Below are 25,804 nucleotides of genomic sequence, written 5' to 3' on the forward strand. Positions count from 1 at the left end.
TACAATATAATATAGCCAAATTCAGCCTTTTATCTGCCTTCACATGAAAAGGCTTAAAAACCCCTCTGTCTCTGATATACATGAGTGACAATTTGCATAGGAGTTAAGACAAGTGTCACCCATTGTGCAGTTTCTTTCTGTCTCATAAACCAGTTGAAGAAATGTTTAACTGACACTGAAACGCTATGAAATACTTTGGGGCAGAAGGGTAATCACCTGCTTGAAAATGTAGATCATTTTGGGAAGTGGCTACTTCTGCAAGCTACAAAAGCATAAAAATTTAAAAGGGTGTTTCTGGTTCAAGATGTTTCCTCTTGTTTGTGTCATTATTTTACCATCTAAATTGGGCCTAACCCCTCCATCTGAATTGCTGCACTGTGAGAAAAATTAATGTACTGTGAAAGCAATGGTCGTGTTTCCTCTTCTCTGCTTCTTTTCTGAAGTGAGAGAGGCTGATTTGCATGGCGCAGGTCCTTTCAAATCAGGAGCGTGGTTAATCTTGGAACCAGGGACGCTCCAGCTGGAAAAGACATCTTAGGTCAGCTGTGCAGGGCAGGGTATCAACAAACACTGTGTATTGTAATAGTCAACCAGGGGCATCAGGAGTTGTGTAGATGTACTGAGAAATAACCTAGCACTAGGCTGTCCTGAGCTTTCTCATCATAGAGAATGAAATTATTTTTCAGCCATAGTGTGATTTAGAAAGAAATATTTTCCCGTGGTTTATTACTAAATGTATTTCTTCTTGATAAACGGTACTTAGAATTGTGGTTTCAGAGGGAACAGTGTCCCGATCAGAGGAAATGGGGACCTCGGTAAAGAGAGATATAGAGCTACTGAAGAGAGTCCAGCAAAGGGCCACAAAGATGATGAAGGGATTGGAGGCCAGGCTGAGAGAGCTGGGGCTGTTCAGCCTGGAGAAGAGAAGGCTTGGGGGAGTCTCATCAATGTCTATAAATACCTGAAGGGAGGGTGCAAAAAGGATGGAGCCAGGCTCTTCCCAGTGATGCCCAGTGCCAGGAAAAGAGGTGATGGGCACAAACTGAAACACAGGAGATTCCCTCTGAACATCAGGAAAGCCTTTTTCACTGTATGAGTGACCAAGCCCTGGCACAGGTTGCCCAGAGAGGTTGTGGAGTCTCTGTCCTTGGACACATTCAAAAGCTAACTGGACATGCTCCTAGACAACTGGCTCTAGGCGGCCCTGCTTGATCAGGGGGATTGGATATGGTGACCTCCAGAGGTCCCTTCCAACCTCAACCCTTCTGTGATTCTGTGACATATGGGAAGGTGAGATAATACCATTACTGCAATGAGAAGATATGACAGCATATCTTTCGTAGTATTTTCTTTTTAATTTGTCCATAAGTATTCTTTGGGCTTCCAAGTTGACATCTTCCTCTGGCACATTTTGGAGGGAGTTAGCTTATGTTATGGGAGAGTTAAGAAAACCCTAGGAAAAAAAATCAGACCCCCATATCCCACAAGCACTCAGCTGTGCTCCTCTGCAACCTGTGCAGAGAATCTTTGTCACTTGTAAAGTGGGCAGGTGAATCTCCTCCAACTCTGAAAAGTTTATTTTACACAGGGAAAACTTGCTATAAAGGACTGTTATTTTCCAATTTTGTCTATCGCTGCAAGTGCCTTTCATTTCTTTCTTCATTACAGCTATGTGTAACTTTATACACTTTTTAAAAACTTTCTGGTTTTAGGCTACCAAGTTAGCGTTTATGTTTATGTTTTGGACATCAGCTGTGCTGATATGATAGATGAAAGCAACATGGCAGAGCTGTGTTCACATTTTATGCGCTGCACCGTAGAAGCGGTTGGAAAGCTGCAGCCTGTGCTTTCTGCCTGCACATCAAATGGAGATGATCTGGAGATAGAGCTACTGTTGCGTTCCTCTGCTCTTCAGCTGAGCGATGGCTGCAGCTGGTGAAGGAGGAGTGATGGGCTGACATACAGTAGGATGCAGAGAAACTGCTGTTCCTCAGTCTCTTCCCCAGTACCTCCTGCAATCCTAATGGCCTGAGACGTTATCTACAGTGTCATACCTCTGTAGCTCAAACAAGTTGGTCCCAGTATAATCTTGCAGGGAATTGCTGTGAAAGAAGAGGAAGGAGCAAGCTGCATCTTGTAGGCTTGTTCACAAAGGTGCTCCTCATCAGTCAGAAATGGTAGGCTCAACCTCATTATTGTCTGTTAGAAATTCATATCAGAGCTTGACCTGGTTAAGCCCATGCAAGAATCTGGGGGCAGCCTGGCTGTCCAAGATACTACTCTGTCAAAATAATTGTAATGAACTCCAAAATAAATACCTGAAACTCTAACAATTTTTGGAAGATTCTATTCTGACACGTAGAGAAGAACATGGTTCTCAGTGTAAGAGATCATCACATTCCTCAGACTTGCGTACTATTGCTTGTGTCAGATTTAATTTTAACAGAAGTCTAAACTGCAGAGAAAATTGCTTCCTGCCATGGTGTGAAACATTTTTTTTTACTATGGAGTTCAATGTATCTGGGCAGCTTCTTTAGTGATGTGATGAGCCAGAGTAGCACTGCAAGAGCAGGGTCTATGTTTTATGCATTTTTGTTCCTGGTGTGCTCCGATATGATGTGAACCATAATGCTCTGTGGAATTAATAATCCATGAACAGAATTTTCAAGCAGGGCTAAGGGAAAAGTTAACAAGCCAAATGGAGCCATTATAGTGTATTTTATTAATGAGACACATTTTGCTTGCATCTCAAGTGTAAAAGATTCTCTCATTTGGTAATCCCCAAATTAGAATAGAAGTAATACACATTTTGGATGTGTATTTTCTTATGCAGCTGTTAGAAAAATCAGAGTAAACCATACCACATAAATACTGTTATTAAAATAAAAGGCATCTAAAATTAACCAAGAAAACTTGCCAGTACATCTCATCCATACCAGAAATGGATTTTTACAGTACATATATGAGCTGAATGTTACTGGCAAAGAATCTGAATTTGATGTCAGATGTTCTAGACATAAGCACAAATTTCCTTGCTTACCTATCTTTTTGAATTCGTGTTTAGGCAGCAAACTGACCATATATTCATTCGTATCATATGGCGGGGAATACGGTGGCACAGCAAGTGCTGGGTTTACACCTGGAGCCAGGTTCAGTTCAGCCAAAGCAGACATTAGAGAAGGGTTCAGAGCTGCAGGTACTGTACAAAGCGGGGATGATACAGTGCCGTAGCCACCCCTTCCCACATCTCCCTGTACGTCACTGGAATCCTGTGATGCAGATTGAACTTCAACTGTGCTGTCACCGAAGCGCTTTGAGGTCATCGGTTTTCCCTCTGCCTGCACAAAGGCGGCTGTTTCTTAGCTGTACAGTAGAGAGTGCCTGCAAAGCAGATGACCTTTATGGAAACTACCACAGAGATCCTCACGGTAATGATAAGTGACCTGACATGAGGACTAGGACTTTGTTAAACTGGAGCTGCCTGCTCTAGGTCTGATGTGGTCCTCAGCCCAAATCAAGCCAATGCTGCTTTTGCTGATAGTGGGTGGGAGAGAGGTGACAATAGAAGAAAGTAGATTCAGACTTGATATAAGGAAGAAATTTTTTCCAGTGAGGGTGTGTGGAACACTGGCACAGGTTGCCCAGAGAGGTGGCTGATGCCCCATCCCTGGAAACATTCAAGGCCAGGTTGGATGGGGCTCTGAGCAACCTGATCTGGTTGGAGATGTCCCTGCTCCTTGCAGGGGGTTGGACTAGATGACCCAAACTATTCTATGATTCTATCATTTGCCAAACTGTCAAAGGTCCATTTTTTACAAACGCTATTGTGTGTGCTCATAGAGTTCATGGCCACCTTTCCTCAGTTTTTTGATGTCCCACACCTCCCAATAGCTGATGAAATAAATGAACGTGAGGGAGATCAGGATCAATTATCTCTAGTGCTCTCATCAGCTAATTTGCTTTGTGTGTTACCACCAGAAGATCAGGGTAGACCATTTTCTTGCAGAAAACATCAGTATGGGTGAGGTGTTGTAGTAATGTAAACTTTATGTAAGTAGAACCGTAGGTTGATGGATCTCTCTAGTGAATGTGAAATATTGTTACATCGTTAATGTTAAGTGTGTTGGTCACAACTGGTTCACAGAAATAATGACATTAATTAGTATGTTCAGTAAAGTATTCAACAAATTGCGAATGGAACTAATGCTCTGCTTCAGGGGATGGGATGGAATGGTAGAAATGATACAAAAAAGCTTTCTGCTTCTTAAGCAGAAAGAAATATATTTAACGTCTGTTTTTCCAATATATATAAATTGTATACCTGAGCTTTAACAGGAGATTTGACCTGTACTTGTAATTTCTTATTATTAGATCATTTAGAGGTGTATCTTTGTTATTCTTTGACCTGACCATGTTTGGAAAAATATGTTTAATAGTCATGCAGGTGAATATTTTGTGAGAGACATAGTGGCTTTTCTCCAGTGATGATCCTTCTTTAAAAAAAGATGATAGAAGATGCAGTGGTTAGAGCAATCTCTTAAGATCTGGAAATTAGTTCCTTGCTTTGAAACTAATATCTTATGTTAGGATGATAAATAGTATAAGGAAATTGCAGAGTCCAATTTAGAGGTGTATCCGTTGTGGTAATACTGTCTGGACTGTTGCTGAATAAGGAAATGAGGCTGTTTCATTGAGTCATGAAGTTTCGCCTCTTCTGAGAAATATTTTTGCAATGTTGAAATGGGTATGGTGGAGGACAAGAGTTGCATTTATATCACTCTCTCTTTCTCTCTTTTTTTTCTTTTATTTCTTTTATTTTTCAAATAAAGTGACTTCACAAGATAAACTTCAGGATCAGTGCTTGCTACTCTATTTTTTAAATGCTATTTTAAAATTTATTTTGCATTTGGAAAACATTAAAGCAGAAAATAATTCACTGTTTTTCTCTTACCAATAGTTGCTTTTTATATAATTAGAGTATTACATTGGAAGGTTTGATAAACAGAGAAATGAAACAGCTGCAGTCTCTTCCACTCTTGGCATGGGCTACGTGAAAAGAAGATATCACATTTTAAATCCTCCTCTGAACGTTGGAGGATTGCAGTCCTGGCAGTGTATCTTTCTTGGTCACGAAAATCCTCATTTGATTGCGCTTTCCTGTAATGCTCCGTTTGAGCACTGAGAGTTACAAGAAAGGATTATAAGCATGAGACTGGCATGCATAAAATGGTCATAATCATGGTATTTGAAGGTGCTCCAGAATCTTGCAAGCAGTGCATGGACTTTATTAGATTCTGAGACAATTTATGTGGACATTCATTAAAACATCTCTTGACTGTTTGAATATTTTATGGACTACTTGTAAATGAAAACTTGGTATGAAGTAAGGTCATTTGCTTGCTTTAGTTTTTTCAGCTAACTGATTTCTGAAACAGAGAACGGATTATTGGTCACTGCAATGTTGTATCAGTTGCAAAATAAAAAGGAATTCTTAGCACAAATATTTGTGCTACATCTGGCACGTGGTCTCAGGCTTTTAGCTATTACTGGAATCCAACCTCACCTGCTTTACGAATTCCTGCTCGTCGGGGTGCTGTGCAGCGCAGAATGACTTCAAGTGCTCTGATCGTATTCCCTCCTTTCAGGTTACTATCATAATAGCACAAAAGTGGCTGTGAAGACTCTGAAGCCTGGAACGATGTCTGTGCAAGCCTTCCTGGAGGAAGCCAACCTCATGAAAACGCTTCAGCATGATAAACTCGTTAGGCTTTATGCTGTAGTGACCAAAGAAGAACCTATTTATATTATAACAGAATTCATGGCTAAAGGTGAGAACAACATTTGATGTGCAAGCAGTGTTTTAGTAAACTCTTCAGCCTCTCCTAAATTAGTCTCCTTTCTTTAAAAATGAAGGAATAAAAAATGAAAACTTGGCATTTTAACATTATTCTTTTGAATGCTCTGATACAAAGTAAAGGAGGGCCTATCCTGGAGGAAGACTGAGGCTTTAATTTTATGATTCATTGTTACATTTGTGAAATAAACTACTCTTACACTTTTCTTAAATGTAGCATTTTTAATTGTTTCAGATGCAGAGCACAACCCCCAAAATAGCTCTGGTTCCTCTGGGCTCCTTAGCTAACTTTTGTGTCTGGTGTCATAGTGAAGCAATTAAAGTAAACCTTAGAAATTGCCTTATGTAGCCCTTGAAATGATAAATAGATGAGTAATGAGTGGTCTTGCAAGGATGGCTTTATTAGAATATTACTACACAAAATAAGTGAGGTTTCCTTCTCAGGTTGTCTTGGGTAGTAGTTTTTCTTCTTCTGTTTTCAAGCAATTCTGCGGGTAACTTCATAAAAAATGTTGACTCACTTGTTCTTTGTGACTTGGAAAGGATTGATATGTGTGATTCTCCGAGACAGCTGTCCCAATAGTCTGTAGACTGGGGTACTTCTCAAACTCAGCTCCACTGAACTGAGGTGTGGTCTGATGGGAGTTTTCTACACCCCGTAAAATGGCAAAACTTGGATGCCTGACATGCTGACCTGGATCTTACTGTTGTTAAGTCATGTAAAGAGGCTGCCTTACTGTAGTCAACTTGAAAATACATCAAAACACTTCACTGCGATAATTTTGTGATTCAGAAAACTGGAGACCTGACGTGACCTTTATTTTGGTAATAAGCTGCACTGACTTAATCTTTCTCTGTTGTCACAGGAAGTTTGCTGGATTTTCTGAAGAGTGATGAAGGAAGTAAACTGTTGCTTCCAAAGCTAATTGACTTCTCTGCTCAGGTAAATTTTAAGAAATATGCTCAAAACTATTTATCTCTGTGTCTGAAACTCATGCTGGACAACTTTATCCTAATTTTTTTTGCATTAAAAAATAATGTAAATTTCAAATATGTTTTGGGCTGAGTAACTAAGGTTACTTGCAAGGAGGGAATAGATAAAAGATGTTTCAAAGGGGATATGTGAAGTTAGGTTTAGCTCTTAGATTCTGCTGGTGACCTGCTTAGATGGCAGTGGTATGCAGCCGCTTTCCTTCGTGGAAAGGTTGCTCTCACTCCGAGCAGCTGTGAGTTGAAAGTGTAAATATGAGTTTGTGAGTTTGTGCTTATGAGATTCCTTCAGTGTTAATAAATGTCTCATTTTTACTTCTTAAGTTAGGTCCATTTGTTAAGCTTCTCTCTTAACCTCAGCAGACTATTGTTGGTTTTAAATTTTTATGTAAATTACAGTGAAATAAATGAAATCCAATCAAATGGTGTTTCAGGCACTAGTATCTGATTTATGAACCGAGGTGATTGTTTCAAAATATACAAGTTATCCCGTATCATAAACAAAATCTGTAGAGAGAGACCCCAGGGTGATTTATGTGTCAAAGCGTGGATCAAAGGTGCATGGAGCCCAGGGTTTCACCTCGGACAATTGCCAGCATTAGATGTCCAGGGAGGCATATAGAAAATAGAGTAAAAATTGTACTTTTGCAAGTTGTAATTAATGTTACTAATAGGTAGTGAAGGCATTTTTGGTAGGTTATTGTTTCACCAACCTTTCAAGGTTTTCAGTATGCTTTAGAGTTTGCAGACCGGTGTACTCTGTTAAACTAACTTGTTGCAATTCATGAGGAAAGATGAGAAAACTTTTAAAAGATTTAATAAAACATTAAGGACTTATACCAAAAATTCACTATAAGAATATTATATAACTGTTTTATGTAACTATTGCTATATAAATAAAGATAAGATTAGATATTAGGAAAGATTTGTTTACTGAGAGGGTGGTCAAATACTGGAACCTCCTATAGACGTGGTCAATGCCTCAAGCCTGTCAGTATTTAAGAAGCATTTGGAAAATGCCCTTAATAACATGCTTTATCTTTTGGTTAAAGTGGCCTGAAGTGGTCAAGGAGTTGGACTAGATGATCGTTGGCGGTCCTTTCCAACTGGAACTATTCTATTCTATGGTATATTATATATCACATATTGTTATATAGACGTTCAATATATCAAATATAGATTTTTATTTGAGATATAACCAGCTCCTGCATTGAATCTGCTGTAATTGTTGGTTCAGTATAGCTATAGGCTTCCTAAGTTTTCTGAACTCTTTGGGTAACTTGTCCTTGAGAATTTAGTGAGGCAAAAGCTTTGTAGATGTGGAAAACCTGCTGGATCTCCGGTCATGGTCTGGAGAGATGAATAACCGTGGGTAGAAAAAAAAAATGTAGCTTTGAAAACAGTGTGTAAAATTCAAGGAAGAGAAGAGCATCTGTGAGCAGTGATATGAAAGGAGACCCAGGATGAGGAGAGAAAAGCGCATGTGGTTTTACAGCAGAACTTTTTATTGGAGTTAGGGATGTTGTGTTAATTTTAAATGAATACTGTGTTTTCAGAAATTAAAGCTTAATAAGTAGATAGCAACTCTAACTGTGTACAACTTGGGTAAATCACTTCCAAGATGACAGGGATCAGCGACTGTCATTTACAAAGCTTTGAAGGTCACGTCTCTTGAAATGAACATCACTTGTCACCCTGATCTGACAGCAACCTCTCAGAGCCAGTTACCTACACTTGGTCTTAGAGGTCAGGACCTTGTGCAGCACAGGTGATATGAGAAGTCCTGCTCTTCACACAAGATATAGACTATCAACAGAAATCCCTGAGAGCAAGCCGTGCATTGGGCTGCAGAGTGATCTTAAAGGGATGTTCAGGAAGGCCTCCCTGAGGATTTCTAGCTGCAGGATAAACAGCACTTTGGAACAGAGGCATACTTGGATTTTTCTTGTGGAAAGAATTTGTAGGTTTTTGGGGCACGTTTGTAAAGAGCCCTTAATGCCACGGGGTAATAATAGGACTGTGTGGAACAGACTTGCAGGCTGCGTGTGGTTCGTGGAGGAGAGATTTCCCTCTGACCAGTGCAAGTCTTCCACTGGTTTTCTCTAACTCTGACAATCTGAATGTTAATTGATGGGTCTTTGTGGCAAAAGACAGACAAAAATATTTTCAAACTCTGTTGGCCTACTGCTAAGGTAATGATAATTTTACTAGAGACCTCTGGTTTTCCAGAACGTAGGCTGGATATAAAGGAGAACATAAAGTGTGTCTAGTGGTTTTGGTATGATTCTGGTTTGTAGAAACGGAACACTAATTTATTCTTACAGCAGTGCTGTTAACTTCTCTGTACAGCCTAAGGGGAAAGAAATTTGGAGATCTATGTTTCGGAAGAGGTTAAGAACAAACCAAAAAAAAAAAAAAGCATAGGAGGAAGCTTATGGTGAACTACTTAAATAAGATCAGGCATTTTTTTTTGCCTTGGTGGACACACACTTGAGCAGTTCACTGTCTAATCACACCATTCTGGCAAGGCCATTTCCCAGACTATCCCGGCTTCTCAGAAAGACTGAAAATGCAAGAAACGATAGCTGAGGATTGGCTTACTTTTCCCCATGTGTATCTGTGATGTTGTGCGAGGCTGACCTGCGCCCAACCGTGCTATGCAGCCGGCTGGCTTGCAGCCACATGTCTGCACACAAGACGTCTGTTGCAACAAAAATTGCTGAAAGAACCTGACCCATGGCAGAAGGATACGTTACCAATGGGCCTGCAATGCGACAGGAGGCAAATGGGCAAGAGCTGGTTCCACTTAGTATGTTCCCTTCTTATCCAGAGAAATGGCCTTTGCCACCTTAGACTGGCCTTGTCAGATGAGGAGGGACTGGGAATGGGAGAAAGGGAGGGGAGGATGTAGTCTCTATGACCATTAGATAGCTGAAGAATGCAGTGCAGGTAGCTGGACGTGAATTCCCAGCTGAAGCCAATTTTCCAAGTGGTGTTGAAGAGCACTGTGGGTTGGTGTTTTCATTGCCAGACTGCTGTGAGTGCTCCACTCGCTGACTTCATAACGCCTTTGCCTTGAACAGTCTTGAAAGAAATCTGCATTTACAGGGGGTGAAATGTTCTAGTTTTGCAAAAAGTAAGGATGGCTCCCCTAGGTGAAATAAACACTGTTTAAAAAGATAGCATTTTTCAAGCAAGTAAGCAAATATACTCCTACTCTGCTATACTGATTTTGCTGTTTTGTTAGCTTAAGATCCACACTCAATGTCTGCCATTTTTCACAGCGATAGCTGAGTACTAGTACTAGTACTTTTTTAATACGGCCTGTAACAATAGGAGAAGGGGTAATGGTTTCAAAACAGAGGGAGGTAGATTCCGATTGGACATAAGGAAGACATTTTTTCCAGTGAGGGTGGTGGAACACTGGAACAGGTTGCCCAGAGAGGTAGTTGATGCCCCACCTCTGGAAACATCCAAGGCCAGGTTGGATGGGGCTCTGAGCATCCTGATCTGGTTGGAGATGTCCCTGCTCCTTGCAGGGGGGTTGGACTGGGTGACCTTTAAAGGTCCCTTCCAATCAAAACCATTCTGTGATTCTGTGATTCTACTTAGTTACACCTACATCTAGTGACTACTTTAGTGTACAGCTGTGAATTCAGGATTTTTATGTTTTTTTTTTCTATACTAACAATCACAATTTATGAAATTAGGCTTGTGGAAAATATGGCAAGAAAATGCTTGCTGGAAAGGTGGTCCAGCTGAGTTTCTAAAGCAATCTGCCCTCTGAAAGAGCTGAAATTTCTCTTTTGTGTTTTAATCAGTGCATACGAGTAGGGGCTGGGGAAATCTAGTGTGAGCCTTGCCCTGGCAAAGATGATTTTGGCCACTAGCGATGAATGCTAGAAGTTTCTGAAAGAAGTGTGTTTTTGAGGAAGCTGAGTTTTGTAAACGTTCTCTTCAAGCACATACTACTTGCTTTAGTACAGTGCAGAGCTGTGGCATCTCCCGTAGAAGTCAGAAGAACTGTCAGTATAACAGACATGCCAGAAACAGCCAGGAATACGGAGAAGGCAAAATCTGAGCCCACTTCCCTGCCTGGGTGACCACTGCTGGTGCGTGGGTGGGCAGCACGGCACCCTCACCAGCTGGCCTCGCAGCTGCCGTGCATCTGGCCCGCGTTAGCTGGCACGGTTGACAAGCACTTCCCCTTCCTGGGGCTTCTGCCTGCCAGCTCGGGGAACCCAAAGGTGCTGTTAGCTGTTGGTTGCCTCTTATGAATTGGAGCGTAAATGAATTTCGTTGCTTTATCCACCAGCCATGCTGCCAGATCTTGCTAACGCCAGAACAGTTCACGTGCAGACTGCCTGTCTTCCTCTTGGTCATCTACAGGCCTAGCTCCTTCAGCACTAAAGCGACTTGCAAACTCTGGATCTTACCTGTTGCTTTTTGTCTTACCCCAGAGATAATTTACCCAAAAAGCTCCCTATTCCTTGTTTCACACTTCCTGACATCCTACTTGTTTCTGTTGGATGAGAGCTGTTGAAGACGTGCGATGCAAATTCAGCAAACCTTTTGCGTGTGTAAACTCTTCCTGCCTCTTACGCAAATTCGTTATCTGCCACGTAGCACGCACACGCATGGTGGCTGTGGTTAGGAAAATGATATCAGTTGTTGCTGAGCATACTCGTGTCATAACTTTCAAACTGGTCAAAGCTTTGTCATAAAAATAATCTTTCCTCTTTCCCGTGCAGTGCTGGTACTTCCATTGATTCTTCTATGAACTACAACGTCACTGGCAACTCTTCTTTCCACCTTCTAGGGCTGCAATCCCATTAAACTAATAATCAACTTAGAATAAAATTAGTAGGTATTTTTGATGCAGTGTTTTAATCCCTCTCTCTCCTCTTTTTTAAGGGGAGAAGAGAAAGTCCTAAATCAGAATTAATTTTAACTCTCTGTTGGGAGATTTCCACTGTCGTTTCATCATATTCCTTTTCAGGTTTCTTTCATTTTTAATGATACCTTCTAATGTTCCAATGCATAATTATATATGTTACTCTAATAATCCTTTTTTCACGTTGTGTGTCTGCTTTGTCTACATAGCTGCTTGGCTGGAGCAAGAGGAATGTGTTTTTGCAGCCTTTCCTGACTTCACCTTTAGGCTAAGCACAGCTGCAAACTCAAAATTGGTATTACACTGATATATCACTGGAGGATTAAAATGTGACTATTTCACAACAGTTTTCAGTTGCCAGATACAAAGGGTCTACACCCTCTTCACAGACAGAAAATCACATGAAGATGAACTTTCTTTTTGAACTCTGTGATCAAGAAGTATATTTTATTTTATGATGCATGTGGACATTATTGAAAGAAACCAGCTTTTGGTTAATCATAGGCCAAAGACAATCTTATCCAGGTCAATAACACATTTACTTCAAACCTTTCAAAACTGCAGACTGTTTTTAGTGAGGCTCTTCCCTAGGAACCGAGAATTACCCACTTTAAGGCAGTGTGAACCTTAGGATACGCTCCGTTATTTCCTCTGCTTAAAATTCACCAGCAGGATGCTCCCTCCCACCCTAAGTGCCTTGCACTCATTTCCAGTCTGGTTTTTCGGGCTGCTTTACCTGCTTTGGCAGGAGCATCCTGCCGAGCCCTGGGCCTGAGCTGGTGGGCAGCCAAGGGCAGCTCTGAGGGCACCGTCCGCCAAGCAAAAGATGCTGCCGGGATGTCCTGCTCACGGCTGGACCCTCAGGGACAGCTTCCCAGCCCCAGAGCAGCCCTGGGAAGTGGGTGCAGCAGTTTAGCCCCGCTTGGCTCACAGGCAGCAGTGGTACAGGGGGAATTTAGATGCTGCCTTTATGTACAAATCCCTGCATTCTACGGCCTGCAATTTCATGCGTAGTTTTATAGTGTGGATCCTGAAAAGATTAAAAAGCCACATCTGCCAACAGAAAGGGAAATTTTTAAAATGTGTACCTAAACCATCTCTAAGTAATAATTTCTGCAGGTTTTTGGTTTAAAATAGAGCAGGAGAGGACTGAAGAGATTCTTAGCCTAGTTTTTCTAGGAAACTGTAGGTCACACCCTTTTGGTTTTTTTTCCCAGAGTTTACTTCATTTGTACCCAAATAAAAACTAGGCTCAACTTTAAATACTAATTCTTCACTTATATTTTTTTTTCCCATTTTGCTTGCCTGCTTCACAGGTGAGTGCTGATGTGTGAGTTTGGGTTTACTGATGATTTTCAGGTGTCTTGCAAACCACCTCTACTCATGAAAACTGTCCTATCTCAGTTCTTTCCCTTTTCTATCCTGTGTTCTTACCCCTTTGTCATTAACAACGTTTGCATCCTTGGCCCTTTCAGTTGAGACTGAAGCAAAGGCAGACATTTAAAACTTCTCTGTACAATTTGTGTGTAGTCTTCTCCATTATTTAATGATTTCTTTAATGTGAATATTTTCCTTGGTCTTGTCTTGTTACTAATGCACCCCTGCTTATACTTAATATTTGTAGCACTTTTTATGGCTTGACTCTTCTGATTTTTGTCATATTTTGGTATATTTTACACACATATATACACACACACACATGTATTTTATATGTTAATTTGCCTTTTTCATTTTCAAGTGTTTCTGACCATGTAAGATTTGGCCAAATTTTTCTCATCAGGCACTGTCTTTACAATAAGTGTGATTTACCTGTGCACTTGTAATTGCTGGGGTTTTTGATGGTGTGGTTGCTCCTGAGACTTTTTTCTTATGAGGTTGTACCTGTGAGTCCTCTAGGTAGTTTAAAATTTGCTTTCCTAAAAGAAATTTATATTTGGCCATTCTTTCATTCCTTTTCATTTCCATTCCACTCTGTTTCGTGATCCCAGTCACTTAGTTTTCCTTCTCAATATGATACAATATGTTCTCAGCATGATGTAAAAGCATCCTATCAGGCTGACCCTCAACAAACCCATCTGGCCTCTTTAGTATTCCACATTTTTACATACAGCCTAGAAACGCACAAGTGGAATCCATAAAATGTGTTGCCATAACTCCCTCTCTGTGTGAAGATACGGCATTGCAACCTATGTGTAAAACATGGGTTGTTTGAAATGACTCTTGCGAAAAAGGATCACAGACCTTGGAATGGAAGTTGAAATTAAGCACGTCTATGACAGAATCCAGAACTTCTCTTGTTTTGTAGCCAAAAAAAAAAAAAAAAAAAAAAAAAGACAATAACTTAATTTCACCTTTTGAAAAATAGCACAGAAGTGCCCGTCCCTCTATGTGCTGTTTAACTTTGGCTGTGGTGTTTCACCAAGGAAGCCCATGAGTTGTGACCAAGTGACCTTTTCAGAAGGTGTAGCTCTTCTATGATCATCCCCTCCTAAACACTGGTTTATTAGGTTCTCCCCTCCCTGCTTCAGAGTCCTCTGCTGTGTTTACTGCTTTCCCCAAACACCTTCTGAAGCTACAAAAAATGGGTCAGAAATTAGGGAGCGTGTGTTTTCAAAGCAACACTGCTCCATGCTTCTGTTACCATTTTCTTTCGGGATTTTGAAAGAATTTTATACCTATTTGTGAAATGTTTCTAGAAGTGTGTCAGTAGTTTGTTAAGGGTGAGGGGTAAACAGCTTCCTTCTTGGAGGTAACGGTTGTGTAGGCAGAATCCTCTCTTAAAGGCCACACAAAACATATTCCAGAAGCCCAAATTAGCTTTCCCAGCCTCCTCCTGAGTAGTAGTTACATGTAGCTGAACAGTCTTGACAGGTAACAACGATCATTTAAAGAAGGGGAAAAAGGCTTTAATTTTCTTTTGTTCCCATGAATTTCTCTACATTTAACATATCATTTGGCAATGAAAACCTAACCGTTATCATAAAGAGTTATCACATGGGCTCTGGCACCCTTGATAAAAAATCCTCTTTTTGTTTTTTTCTTTTCCCACAAGGAAAAGCTTAAGTGACCAGATGTGTGGATTCAGTTGTCCAGTCCCTGTGTTTCTCCTCCTCCCTCTCCCATTCAAGACTCCTTACCCATTATTCTTTTCCTGCTTGGGAATTTTTTTGCATGCCCAAATGCTTGTACATGCGCGGCTTCTTTGAATTTCTCTGATTCAGCACAGTCAAAACCATTGTCCAGGAATTTAACAGAAATGTAGTTTATATTTGCTGAAAACATAATGGATTATTTGATTTCACATTCTTTGTTTGTGACTAATCAGGTGATTACTTTAGTGAGTCAGGCACAAATAAGAGGAAATAAAGTGGTCTTTACAATGGGTTTGCTTAGTTAGGCTTGGAAACTAAATATCACCATCATGAATGTCTCTTCTGTGAAGTGGTTCTCCATCCCCCAGCCAGAAGTTCACCCAAATGTTAAATCTATGCAGGGAAGTAGGAGGCAAATTGATTCCTTCATGAGGGTTGATGTATTTTTGGTGGTGTTAGTGGACCCGTCTGTGTTTCGGTCATACCTGCCAAGCTAGCCAGTCCAATTTTGGCATTGGTCTTCCAGCAAAACCTTCCTTTCTATCTCCCCTTCCTCCCCAAACCTAAGTAATGGCATGGGGAGCAGAGAGAGCGGAGTGGGCTCTAATCAAATACTACTCTTCTGTTTTGTCTGTAAGTCTCTAGTAAGACCCTCTGTGGCAATTCTTTACTAGCAGTTGCTTCCTTCATTATAAAATGCCTTACTTATTTCTAGAAAATGTGAAATGCAGGTGTTCTTCATTCTTTTCATCATCAGAGTTTCTTTCTGGTTTAGTGTGAGAACCCCCCTGCCCTGTACGAGGGCGGTGTACCACCCTGCTCTGAGGAACACATCGGTTTGTTTGCAGTGGAAGGAGGTGGGAGGGTGAGCAGCTCTATTTTTCCATTGCCTAAACCGAAAAAGAGGAACAAAGATTGTGTGGTTTTGTGTTGTAAGTGATGGCAGTGTGTGGCCTCGCAGCGCCCCTCAGGGACTTTTTAAAAATGGATAAGCAGAAGTGATGTGAGTATTTTCTTAAAATTTGGTCCAGTGCTCCTGCCTGCTTCCCTGCACAGCTGAAAGGAGCACCTCTGGCGCTGAGAAGGGGTCCGCACTCGTGCCTTCTCTGGAGGCGGAGAGGGAAGAGCCCGCGTACACGTGTGCTGGAGAGTGGCACTGGAAGGGTGACCGTTCCTGCTTTAGTGCTGCTCCATCAGCAAACCTGAGGGCTTCTATGTTCCCCGAACCGTGAGTGCCAGCTGCCTCTCACCCACCCACAGACATGCCAGCGGCACGGGCTGGACCGTGGGCCTGGCCTGGGAATGACCCGCCACCAGCATCTCGCAAGGAAGAGAAAAAACAACAGCTCACAAGCACTGGGTTTATTTTTCTTTTTTTCCTAACTCCTCTTAAACTTTTGGATAGAACACGATCTACACATCAGTTTTATTGCTCTGAGGAGTTTAGAAACTATTATTTCAGTTTCTTTTTTTTTTCTGAAAAGTAAAATGTTTTTCTTCAGGGGAAAAAAAGAAAGGTAGTCTGGGCAAATACTGAAAAAATCATCCCCAGTGTGTATTTTGAGGACATCAATCATCTTTAATTTGGTTTGTAAATTAATTTGGGCTGCTGAAATACAAATTAAATTTACTTTTGATAGTATCTAGGTGCTGGCTGTTGCCAAACACTCCTCGTGCACGAACAGGTACATGTTGCTGTAGAAAAAAATAAAGATAAAGTTGTTTGCCCTGTCTTAGAAATTGTTTCCTGGTTGTCCAGGCCCATACTGGGTAAATAGAAAGTTGCTGGGGGTTTTTTAACTCTATCTGCACTGTTGCTTCATCAATCCTTAAAAGAACATCTGTATCTTATTTAACTTACAAACTCCTTCCATTTTCTTAGCATTTGGAAAAGAAACTAGTTAATAATTTGGGGAAGAGAATATTTTAGTAGAAATCTTAGGAGCATTTTAATTAAGATTTTGTTTCAAGAAATGTCTCTCATACGTATCTGTAATCCTGCCAGCTGTTATTCTACCAAACAATTCTCTTGAAGCTGCTACTGTAAGTATAGTTTTGCAGGACTGGATCTACACATAAGTTTTCCATGGCAATCACCCTTTCCTTGCTTCCATCTAAAACCGCGCCCAAGATGCTGGTAATGAATAAATGGATGAGGCTCTGCTGATACCTTGAAAGAACAGAGAGGTCAGACCTGCTGATGGTGCTGTGTGGTGTTGAAATATCAAAAATAGTTGTTTCTTTGGTTACAGATTGCAGAAGGGATGGCATACATAGAAAGAAAAAATTATATCCATCGAGATTTGAGAGCAGCGAATGTTCTGGTGTCAGACCTACTGATGTGCAAAATTGCTGATTTTGGACTAGCGAGAGTCATCGAAGACAACGAATATACAGCAAGGGAAGGTAGGTATTTTTATTTTTGTCTTTAAAACTTCAGCCTCTGGGAGGCAGTGAGGCTGTATCTAACAACAATGTGGTCACCAAGGGCAGAAAATGCCATGATAACTTCCTAGAGGCTGCATTCTAATGCCAACGACTTTAAAAAAGAATAAGGAAATAAATAACCTTTCTGTGCTCCCCAGGCTTTTTGAAAATTTTAAATAAACAATCGGGAGTACTTAACTGCACCCAAGTTTTTCTAAATTGAACGTATGAATTGCACAGCCACAGCTTCCATCTCATTGAATTTAATGCCAAGAAAATATAACCTTATTTTCTCTCCACTTCCTTAAGTGCCACGCACGCCTCCTTTCACTCAGGGAAAGGAAGGAGCCCGAGGTGTTGTAGTTGCTGGTAAGGAGAAAAGCTTTAGCAGCACTGCTCACCTTTTGAAGCTGCTATAGGAGCTGCAGTGTTGATTTGCATGTTCAGCAGCATTGCCGCTACGCGTGGAATGCTGGAGGGCTGGGGCATCTCCCCGATCGGCATGTGGCTGGGAAGTAACATCACAGCAGGGTCAGGACAGGCAGGAGAGGAAATCATACTGTTAAGGGTATTGATCTGGGTTTTGCCATGTGTGTTTCTCTAATGTTGTCAAGGATCCTTTCAAGAAGTGAAATTTGAAGTAAATTTTCTGCAGTTAAAAGTTTTTATTTATGCTTCTGTGCACAGATTGCTTTAAGGTAACTTTTCTGAGCAGATTTGTTGGCTGGCTTTCCCCCTCTCTCTCGTTTTAAAGACAGCACGTCATATTTTCACACAGTCTGGATGGCAACTGTGGTAATGTAGGACAGGAGTGGAAGAACTAAGGTATGAGGAAGAAAGAGAACAATGCACCAGAGCTGAGATTAAAGGAAAATGAGCTATTCAGCCGTCACTGGGTAACAGGAATTCGACAGATCAGAGGGAAGGGTCTGATTAAGCAGTTTTCGGAGGTACAGCTAGTTTTTTAGCTAGCTCTGGACACTGTATATTGATTAAATGAACCTTTCAGGTTATAAATTCTTTATGCTGAGTTTCTTTGTGTTTTCTGCCTTTCAGAAAAGTTTCCTGGTTTACCTGGTATTTTGTGCCAGAACGATACAGCAGGCTAAAAAGGGCAAAGAGAGAATCTGCTGGTATTACTCTTCATTGTCTGAAGAGCTAATGCGCTATTCCCCAACAAAGGCTGCTTGAATTTTTCTTATTTAATTGGAAGGAGTGAGTTTGCTTTTGTGTGAGATTTTCTGGAATGAGTTAATTAGCCATGAAAGACAGTATTTGAAGATACAACTTTTTAAGAGGTGACATGTCACTGCTTTTGTATCTGTGGCTGAACGTGAAATGTGTTAAGGTATATGCTGAAGCCCAACTGACTTTCTTCAAAATAATAGGAAAAGTTAGTTAAAGTCTCGCAGAGTTGCTGGTGATGGGAATTGTAAGATTGTTGCCTGACCGCTGTGCAGAAGTGAAAATGGTGACTGCAATTTTAGCAAAAATTCACCAGACCTGAGAGTCAAAAGGTGTTGCGTAACTTTCAGCATCTTATGTGCACCTCTGACACAGGACCTGCAGTGCAGCAACGTGCATCTTGCAACAGATCTCTGCTGGTAGCTCCTTGACAGAAGGAGCTGCTGGTAGCTCGGCTAATTTAGAGGTGTCACAGGCACTCAGACCTCTTAGTGACTTGGTATTGAGTGTTTGCCTTTGACTGATTGAGACTATACTTCTTTTTAGGTGCGAAATTCCCTATTAAATGGACTGCACCAGAGGCAATAAACTATGGATCTTTCACTATTAAATCTGATGTGTGGTCCTTTGGGATTCTCCTGTATGAGATCGTTACGTATGGAAAGATTCCTTACCCAGGTATGGACATGCGTTTGTACCGTTACTCTGTATTTATCGTTTGGTGTTAAAAAGCAAAGAAAATACGCAGGGAAAGAGCTGACATCTGCCAGCTGCAACAGCAGCGATTCGGAAAATGTCTTGCAGGTAATGTTATCGCTTTGAAAACTTATAGTCACCGTATGTGTAAACCAGGTGCCTCTCTGGGGTAAATTGTAGCCAATGGACTAACGGCACTGTGAACAAGTGGTCGCTTTTATATGTTCAGAAGGTGTTACAGCTGAAGTAAGTGCTGAATTGTCCCAGATCCTGGCTCTACGGTCAGCAGTACAGTCTCTAATGGTGCTGTGTAAACTGCTGGGGTTTTTTAATATCGTAGTACGTGAAAGTACTAAGAAAAGGTGTTTTCACAAGCAAATAGGCTGTAATAATTTGTCAGTGTTAGCTAATCTAAATAAATATGAAAGCAGACCCTAAAGCAGCATCGATGTACTGCTAGGAATATTTACTCTTCACTGTTCCGTATGGTTCAGGTACAGACGGCAGAGGAGTACATCCATCATAGCTGTGAAAGGGTTACATGCTTTATGTTTTGTTTTTCTTTCTGTTAAACAAAATGCATATTAATGTTTCCAGCACACAGAAACAACTTGTATGAAGGATAGTTGTGCATGCAAAATTGTCACATCTCAGGCATAGCTGATGAACTCGAGCTAGCAGACCACATTTTATTTAAGGTTATGGAAAATTAACTGAAACTCTCTTCTCTTGTGGGCAAACGGGGAAAGTACAGCCATATTCACTTATACTGCACATCTCATAGATGGGGTGAGTTATGAGAAGAACTCTTAGGATCCTGCAGTTTACAGGCAGTAAAGGGAGAGCAGACATTTCATCCAAGCAAAGCTTTCCCAGTGCAGCAGCTTTTGCTGTTTAAACAGTGAAAACATTTTCGCCACCACTTCCTGAGCAGCTGGAATTCTGTATCCTGCCAAAGGGGCAGACCTGGGTGACCCAAGTCCCGGGTCCTGAAATGACAGTAGGCTCAACACCTCTGGGCACAGGGAGACTGGACCTCCCGCAAGGCTTGGGCAGCAGGGAAGGGGTGGTGGCCAATTTTATGCTATGGAAGAATTTATCAACTTCCCATTTAAGAGGCAGAGCCAAACCAGACATTCTCATCGCTCAGTAAGGCTTCAGTCCAGGAAAGCACTTAAGCTCAAGGGTAGCCCCCTTAAACTTCAAGAGGTGATAGGGCTGCTCGCAGAGCTAGATGTTTAAACATACGCTCCGGGTTGTTTTTTTAGGTAAGGGCTATAAAATATGTGACTGAGCAGCAGGTCCTCCCAAAGCTATTCTAAACACTGCTCATGTCCCCAGGAAAGATCAGAGGGGAGCTGTATGCAGCCAAGCAATGCATTCTTCTTCCCACCGTCAGGATACCTTTTTTTCCCCGTTAGCACATGGCGATGTGTCTAGACAGTTGCCTATGCTGAGCTGGGCTCCCAGGGTTATTTCTGGATGCCTTGAAAACTGTCCTTCTCTAAGGAAACTGACAAGCTCACCTGGGAACCAGCACTAAAAAAATACAAAACGCAATCCAATACTTAATTCTGCAGCTAAGTCTGCTCTCTCTTTGCCTCCATAAAACATAAAAAATTTAATCTGTACAGCAGACACTCTACTGCCGTACTTCTCTGGGAAAACATCTCTTCTAGCGGAAGTCTGGGCAATATTTTTTTTAATAGGGGAGCATTTTTATGATCACCGTAAATAGGCCGTACACTGTGGATTCATCTGTCAAACAGCAATTAGAAGAAGTGGAAGCCTTTTGACTGCATACTAGAAGATTTTAGTAGTTTGCAGGCATTGATTGCAGTAAACTAGAAGAGGGATATATGTCTATTTTAAATAGAAGTATAAATTGAAATAGCCTATTAGACTGAAAGTTGATACTGAAGAATTAGAAGGACAGCAAAATAAATGGGTGACTGATTTACTCCACATGGAAAGATGTGACAGGTTTGGGCAAATTACCCCGGCATGGCAAGAGTAACCTAGTGAGAGGTTGTAACCAGCAGCCACGGGAGAGAAACAGTAAATTGATTTTTCAGTGCTAACAGGAATGCTTCAAAATACTATTTTCAATTATTAACCAGCTCTGCTACCTTCAAAATACTGTTTTTCTACATGTGTGCAGTGTTAGCTCAGAAAAACTTCACTCCTCCTTCCAGAGCGGAACTGAAGATAGAAAGATATGCCCAAATTAAGCACTCTGATCCAGACCCAGATCTCATGGCTGACAGTATTTCTAGAACAGGTTAAAGCCAAAAGGATTGAACTGATGTCAACTATATGAACTATAGTCATCTTGAATAATCAAAATAGTTATACTGGATAAAGTTGTCATTTGGCTGTAATTCAAATGTGTCCTTACCTGCCAGGTAAGCTTTAGTAGTCAGCTAACGCATACAACGATCCGCACAGCCTGCAGCAACAGAGCTGTATGGTCACCAAGTACCTGAGGCAAGCCATATCTGCATCTCTGCTGCCAACCTTGCTCAAAGCAGGCCGCGTCCTGCCTCCTCCCAGCGGAGGGTAGCTGCTGTCCTCGCACCTCTGGGGAACAAGTGTAAGCAGGAGCAGTGAATGTCACACCCACACCTGACCAGAGGCTGAGTTGCCCAAGAAAACTGTGATCTTAGGCAGAACTATGCTACATGGAGCATTTAGCCTGAGGAGCAGCCAAGCAGCGGTGGGGTCTAGAATACACTTCTCAAAAGGGAAAGTCTTCACTGGTGGTAGCAAATTTCTAGGCTGAAACACAAATGCTTCCTGCATGCCTAGCCATCAGAAGAAACAGCATTAAATGGAGTACAGAAAGCTTAGAGTCTGTGTCTTGGAGAAGGTAATCCTGACATAATTACTCCACTAGGTTTCATAAGATTTGCAGAGGAAGGGACAAGCTCAAAGGCCAATTTCTGGGTAAGAAGTGGTGAGCCTTTTTGTTGGCCCTGATGTAGCTGACCTTCTGAGAGTAGGTGTCAAAAATCATTCTGTGAAGCAACATCTCAAGTTTTTTAAAAAGAGAGGGTGGAGAGGTGGGGGAGAAAAAAAAAAAAAAAAAAAAAAAAGAGAGGAGGATGGAGTTCAGGGCAGGCCACTCTCATGTGATGATAGCTGGCACTTCTGGGAGTTAGTTCTTATCCTCCAAAAGAAAACGGTAATGGGGAAACAAAGCAAAGCTCAGCACAGCTGTCAGGATGGCTTTGCACAATAGAATAGGATGAGGAAGAAGGGAGAGGAAATCGCCTGTTGCAAGTAACAATATAATGAGTGACAACATTCAGTAGCTTGCAATCAGCAGCACTTACACAAAAGCTGATGTAGAAGAAAATCTGGCAGTGTGTTACTACATTGGGCAGGGTGACTGGGAGCGTGGTCAAAGAGGCAGGCTGCTCACCCTCTCAGAATGGGTGGTGTCCACAGTGAGCAGCTTAGAAGCTCTGCAGCTAAGAGACAAAGGCTGATGGCAGGGTGGGCTTTTGCTGCAAATCTCAGTACTGCTGGAAGGAGAACAAACGGTGGCAGGACTGGCCAAAGGAACAGAACAGAGCTGGCTTCATGATATGCCCCACAGACTTGTTAGACTTGGCACTAAAGAGGTTGCTACACTTAACTGGGGAAACAGAAATCTTCCCTCAGGATTTCAAAGCAAGTCCCTCATCTTTGTTTATTGAACTCATAGTAGTAGCTATCTTTAATAAGTAGTAATAGTCTTGTAGTATTGGGTGAAGATCTTTAGAATGAAGTAAATAAGAAAAAATAATTTCTTTAGGAAATTAAGTCTTTTGATCAAAACTTTCTTTCTCTGTTGAAGGTATGAGCAACTCGGATGTGATGGTTGCTCTCCAGCGTGGGTACCGAATGCCACGCATGGAAACCTGTCCAGCTGAGCTTTACGATATCATGAAAACATGCTGGAAAGACAAAGCAGAAGAGAGGCCAACATTTGATTATCTACAGAGTGTGCTTGATGACTTCTACACAGCAACAGAAGGGCAGTATCAACAACAGCCATAGAACAAAGAACACTTTTTCTATTGACATGGCTCATTGGCACAGACTGTTATTTGGACAGACTGCCCAAACCCATTACTTCGCGATTTCAGATGGCTTAACTGAGTGTGAAAGCTGAAATGCTGAAGGAAAGAGCAATTCTGCAGAGAAATAATAATGTTTTTATTTGGTTAAAACAATTCCTCTAAAGATTGACGTTCTCCTTAACTGCTCTGTGTTTTGCATCTGCAGAAACATCCCAAACCAAGCAAGCTTTTTGGGGTGGGGAGGGAGAAGGAAGGAAAGCGATCATGCACCGGTACAAGTTGACAATGCCTTCCTTGGATCTAAGTCATGGAATACATTATAAGGAGACCTTTATAAAAGGGGTGAGAAGATGTATGAACAGCTGTTTTCAAAAGAAAGAGCCATGAAGGAGAACTTACAGATTTAAGACATGGTGATGTTCTTAAATAATCTTTTTTGAAATACAGCATATTGTGAAAATTATTTTTATACCCTTGTTATTTCACAGTAGTAGCTGGAGTACTGTCACCTCTTGTAAGACTTTCTAAATGGTGTCATGATTTCCTTTAAGGAAGGGTTATGTATGTAATTATTTACACTGAAGATGGTTCTGTTTTACTGCTGTGTTACTCATATTAAATTTAAAATCATTTTCAAAGCATCGCACAGCCATCGCAGATGCAGAAGTGCAATATGAACACACATGACAGCAGAAGCAGCAGCACACCTAGCTCTGTATTCAACCTTCACCTTCCCACAAGGCCAAAGCCATCATCGGAAGTCCATGGGAAAGCACAGGATGTTGAAGGAAGTTAATACTTTCATTGCAATCACTGAGACTGTTACCACTGAAAATATTTTAATCTTAATTTTTAACCCTCTGTGATTATTCAAAAATAGTCCTTATTTTTTTGCTGCTTTAATCAACTAACCTTAAATATGTTTTAAAGCTAAAACTAGCCCTAGCACTATCAAAAACCAATTTGTGGAAATATGCAGCTGGAGATCAAGTTACATTGCAGTAACACAAGAGGTTTGTTGCTCAGTATATAAATCTAATTCATAGAAGTGAATGCAGTTTGCCAAGCTCTACATATTGAATTGTTCTATCAAAGTACTTCCAAAACAGCTGAGCCAGTGCAAGTGCGATGTAACTACAGCATAGATGACTTTTTCCCTTCCCAAAGTGACACTGGTTCTTAAAACTGAAAACCAGTACATCTTTGCCACCTCTCAGCCCAGTTATTTGGCAATGGTACTTTGCAGAAGCTTAAAACCCTTTTGATACAGCTTCAGTGTGCCGCAGTTGAAGTGCAACAGCATAAATATTCATTGCTTTCCTTTTCCATTGGCTTCCTTCCGTCAAACTGTGCAGTTTAAGCAGACTAGCAGTTAAATATGTAAATAGTTTCTATTGTATGGTGATTTTTAACTTTAATAAACACTTTACCTGAAGCAAGTTGTATGGTAGTAATCCGAGATAAAACAAATGGTTGATGTTCTATCCAGAGTAGTAGCTTCATGCTGAACAGGGCAACATCTGTTCATTACTACTAACAAAATTAATGGAGTCTGCTTTCCTTACACCCATTCATAGAATCATAGAATGGTTAGCTTTGAGAAGCTGAAAAGAACCAAACCAGCCATTTCCACATCCTCATTAGGGTTTGTTTTTGGTCTGGAGGGCAGGAAGAGAGAAAGTCAGTCCTCAGCTGTCCTTTAAAACAGCTTCTCAAAAGTTTTTCATGTAATACCAACACAGTCCATTTCAACCTGTTGGAAACATTACAGTTAAGAATTGGTCAGTACTTCACTACAGGCTTCATTTTATTTTAAGGAAAAAAAAAATAGCTTAAGATAATGTAACCTTGTCTTTCAAACCATTTCCTGTAGCTGACCAAAGAGTTCTGGGAAGTAGGAGGGAACATGGAAACAGCAGTTTCTCAGGGAATAAGAGGTTCTAGTTAGTGTTATATTAACTTGCTAACATACACTCTCAGACAAATGTCAGACTGTCAGGGTGTAGTTTAGATCATTTCAAAGGGTATTACAGAAAGTTTCCAGCATTAGCCTGTTTTGATTATTTTTTGACTTCTGTTTGAATATTGCTGTTCTTAGAGCAATTTGTACATAACAGCTTTCTTATTCAAGGGATCAACACTCAGTGTATTGTATCACTACACCAAAATATTTTTTAATAGCTGGAATAGATTGGGTGGGAGAAGAATAATATTTTAGAAATTCTACCATGGAGGGATTATAGGCCTTTAGAACTACTGGAGCCAGATAACTTATATTTAACAGAAACAGTTCAAAACATAACACCAGCACTAGCTCAAGTGCTACATCTCCAGCCTGGTTAATGTCAGAGTGATTACTTCTCACTGCATTTGCACACACCACCCCAAAAGTCCTGACAAGAACATTCACACCAGAGAGGGGCTGTTCTGTGTGGCACAGGAAGGCTGCACCACCTAGTGTCGCCCAGCGAGGGTAAGGTTCTTACTGGGTTCTGGTTTCTTACTGGGTTCTTACCAGGTTCTTACTGGGTCCCCTTACACCAGCGGGAAACAGCATGAAAGGACTGACCAATCCATTTTACTTATGGATTCTGCCTTG

The 25,804-nt window shown here is 41.1% G+C and overlaps 1 protein-coding gene across 8 annotated transcripts in view; it reads left to right on the plus strand.

Moving 5' to 3' along the window:
- The window catches only part of LYN (LYN proto-oncogene, Src family tyrosine kinase), a 55,030-nt gene extending 30,390 nt beyond the window's left edge, over positions 1–24,640 (plus strand). For all 8 annotated transcript variants that reach the window (XM_086740827.1, XM_086740833.1, XM_086740826.1 and 5 more), the window contains 5 exons: positions 5,646–5,828; positions 6,721–6,797; positions 17,083–17,236; positions 18,989–19,120; positions 22,980–24,640. In XM_086740827.1, the coding sequence (XP_086596953.1) occupies positions 5,646–5,828; positions 6,721–6,797; positions 17,083–17,236; positions 18,989–19,120; positions 22,980–23,182 (749 nt within the window). In that variant the 3' untranslated portion in view covers positions 23,183–24,640. The remainder of the gene's footprint in view (positions 1–5,645; positions 5,829–6,720; positions 6,798–17,082; positions 17,237–18,988; positions 19,121–22,979) is intronic.
- The last annotated feature ends 1,164 nt before the right edge of the window (positions 24,641–25,804 follow it).

Source organism: Chlamydotis macqueenii, chromosome 2, assembly GCF_036417535.1.
Source record: "Chlamydotis macqueenii isolate bChlMac1 chromosome 2, bChlMac1.mat, whole genome shotgun sequence".
NCBI lineage: Eukaryota > Metazoa > Chordata > Aves > Otidiformes > Otididae > Chlamydotis > Chlamydotis macqueenii.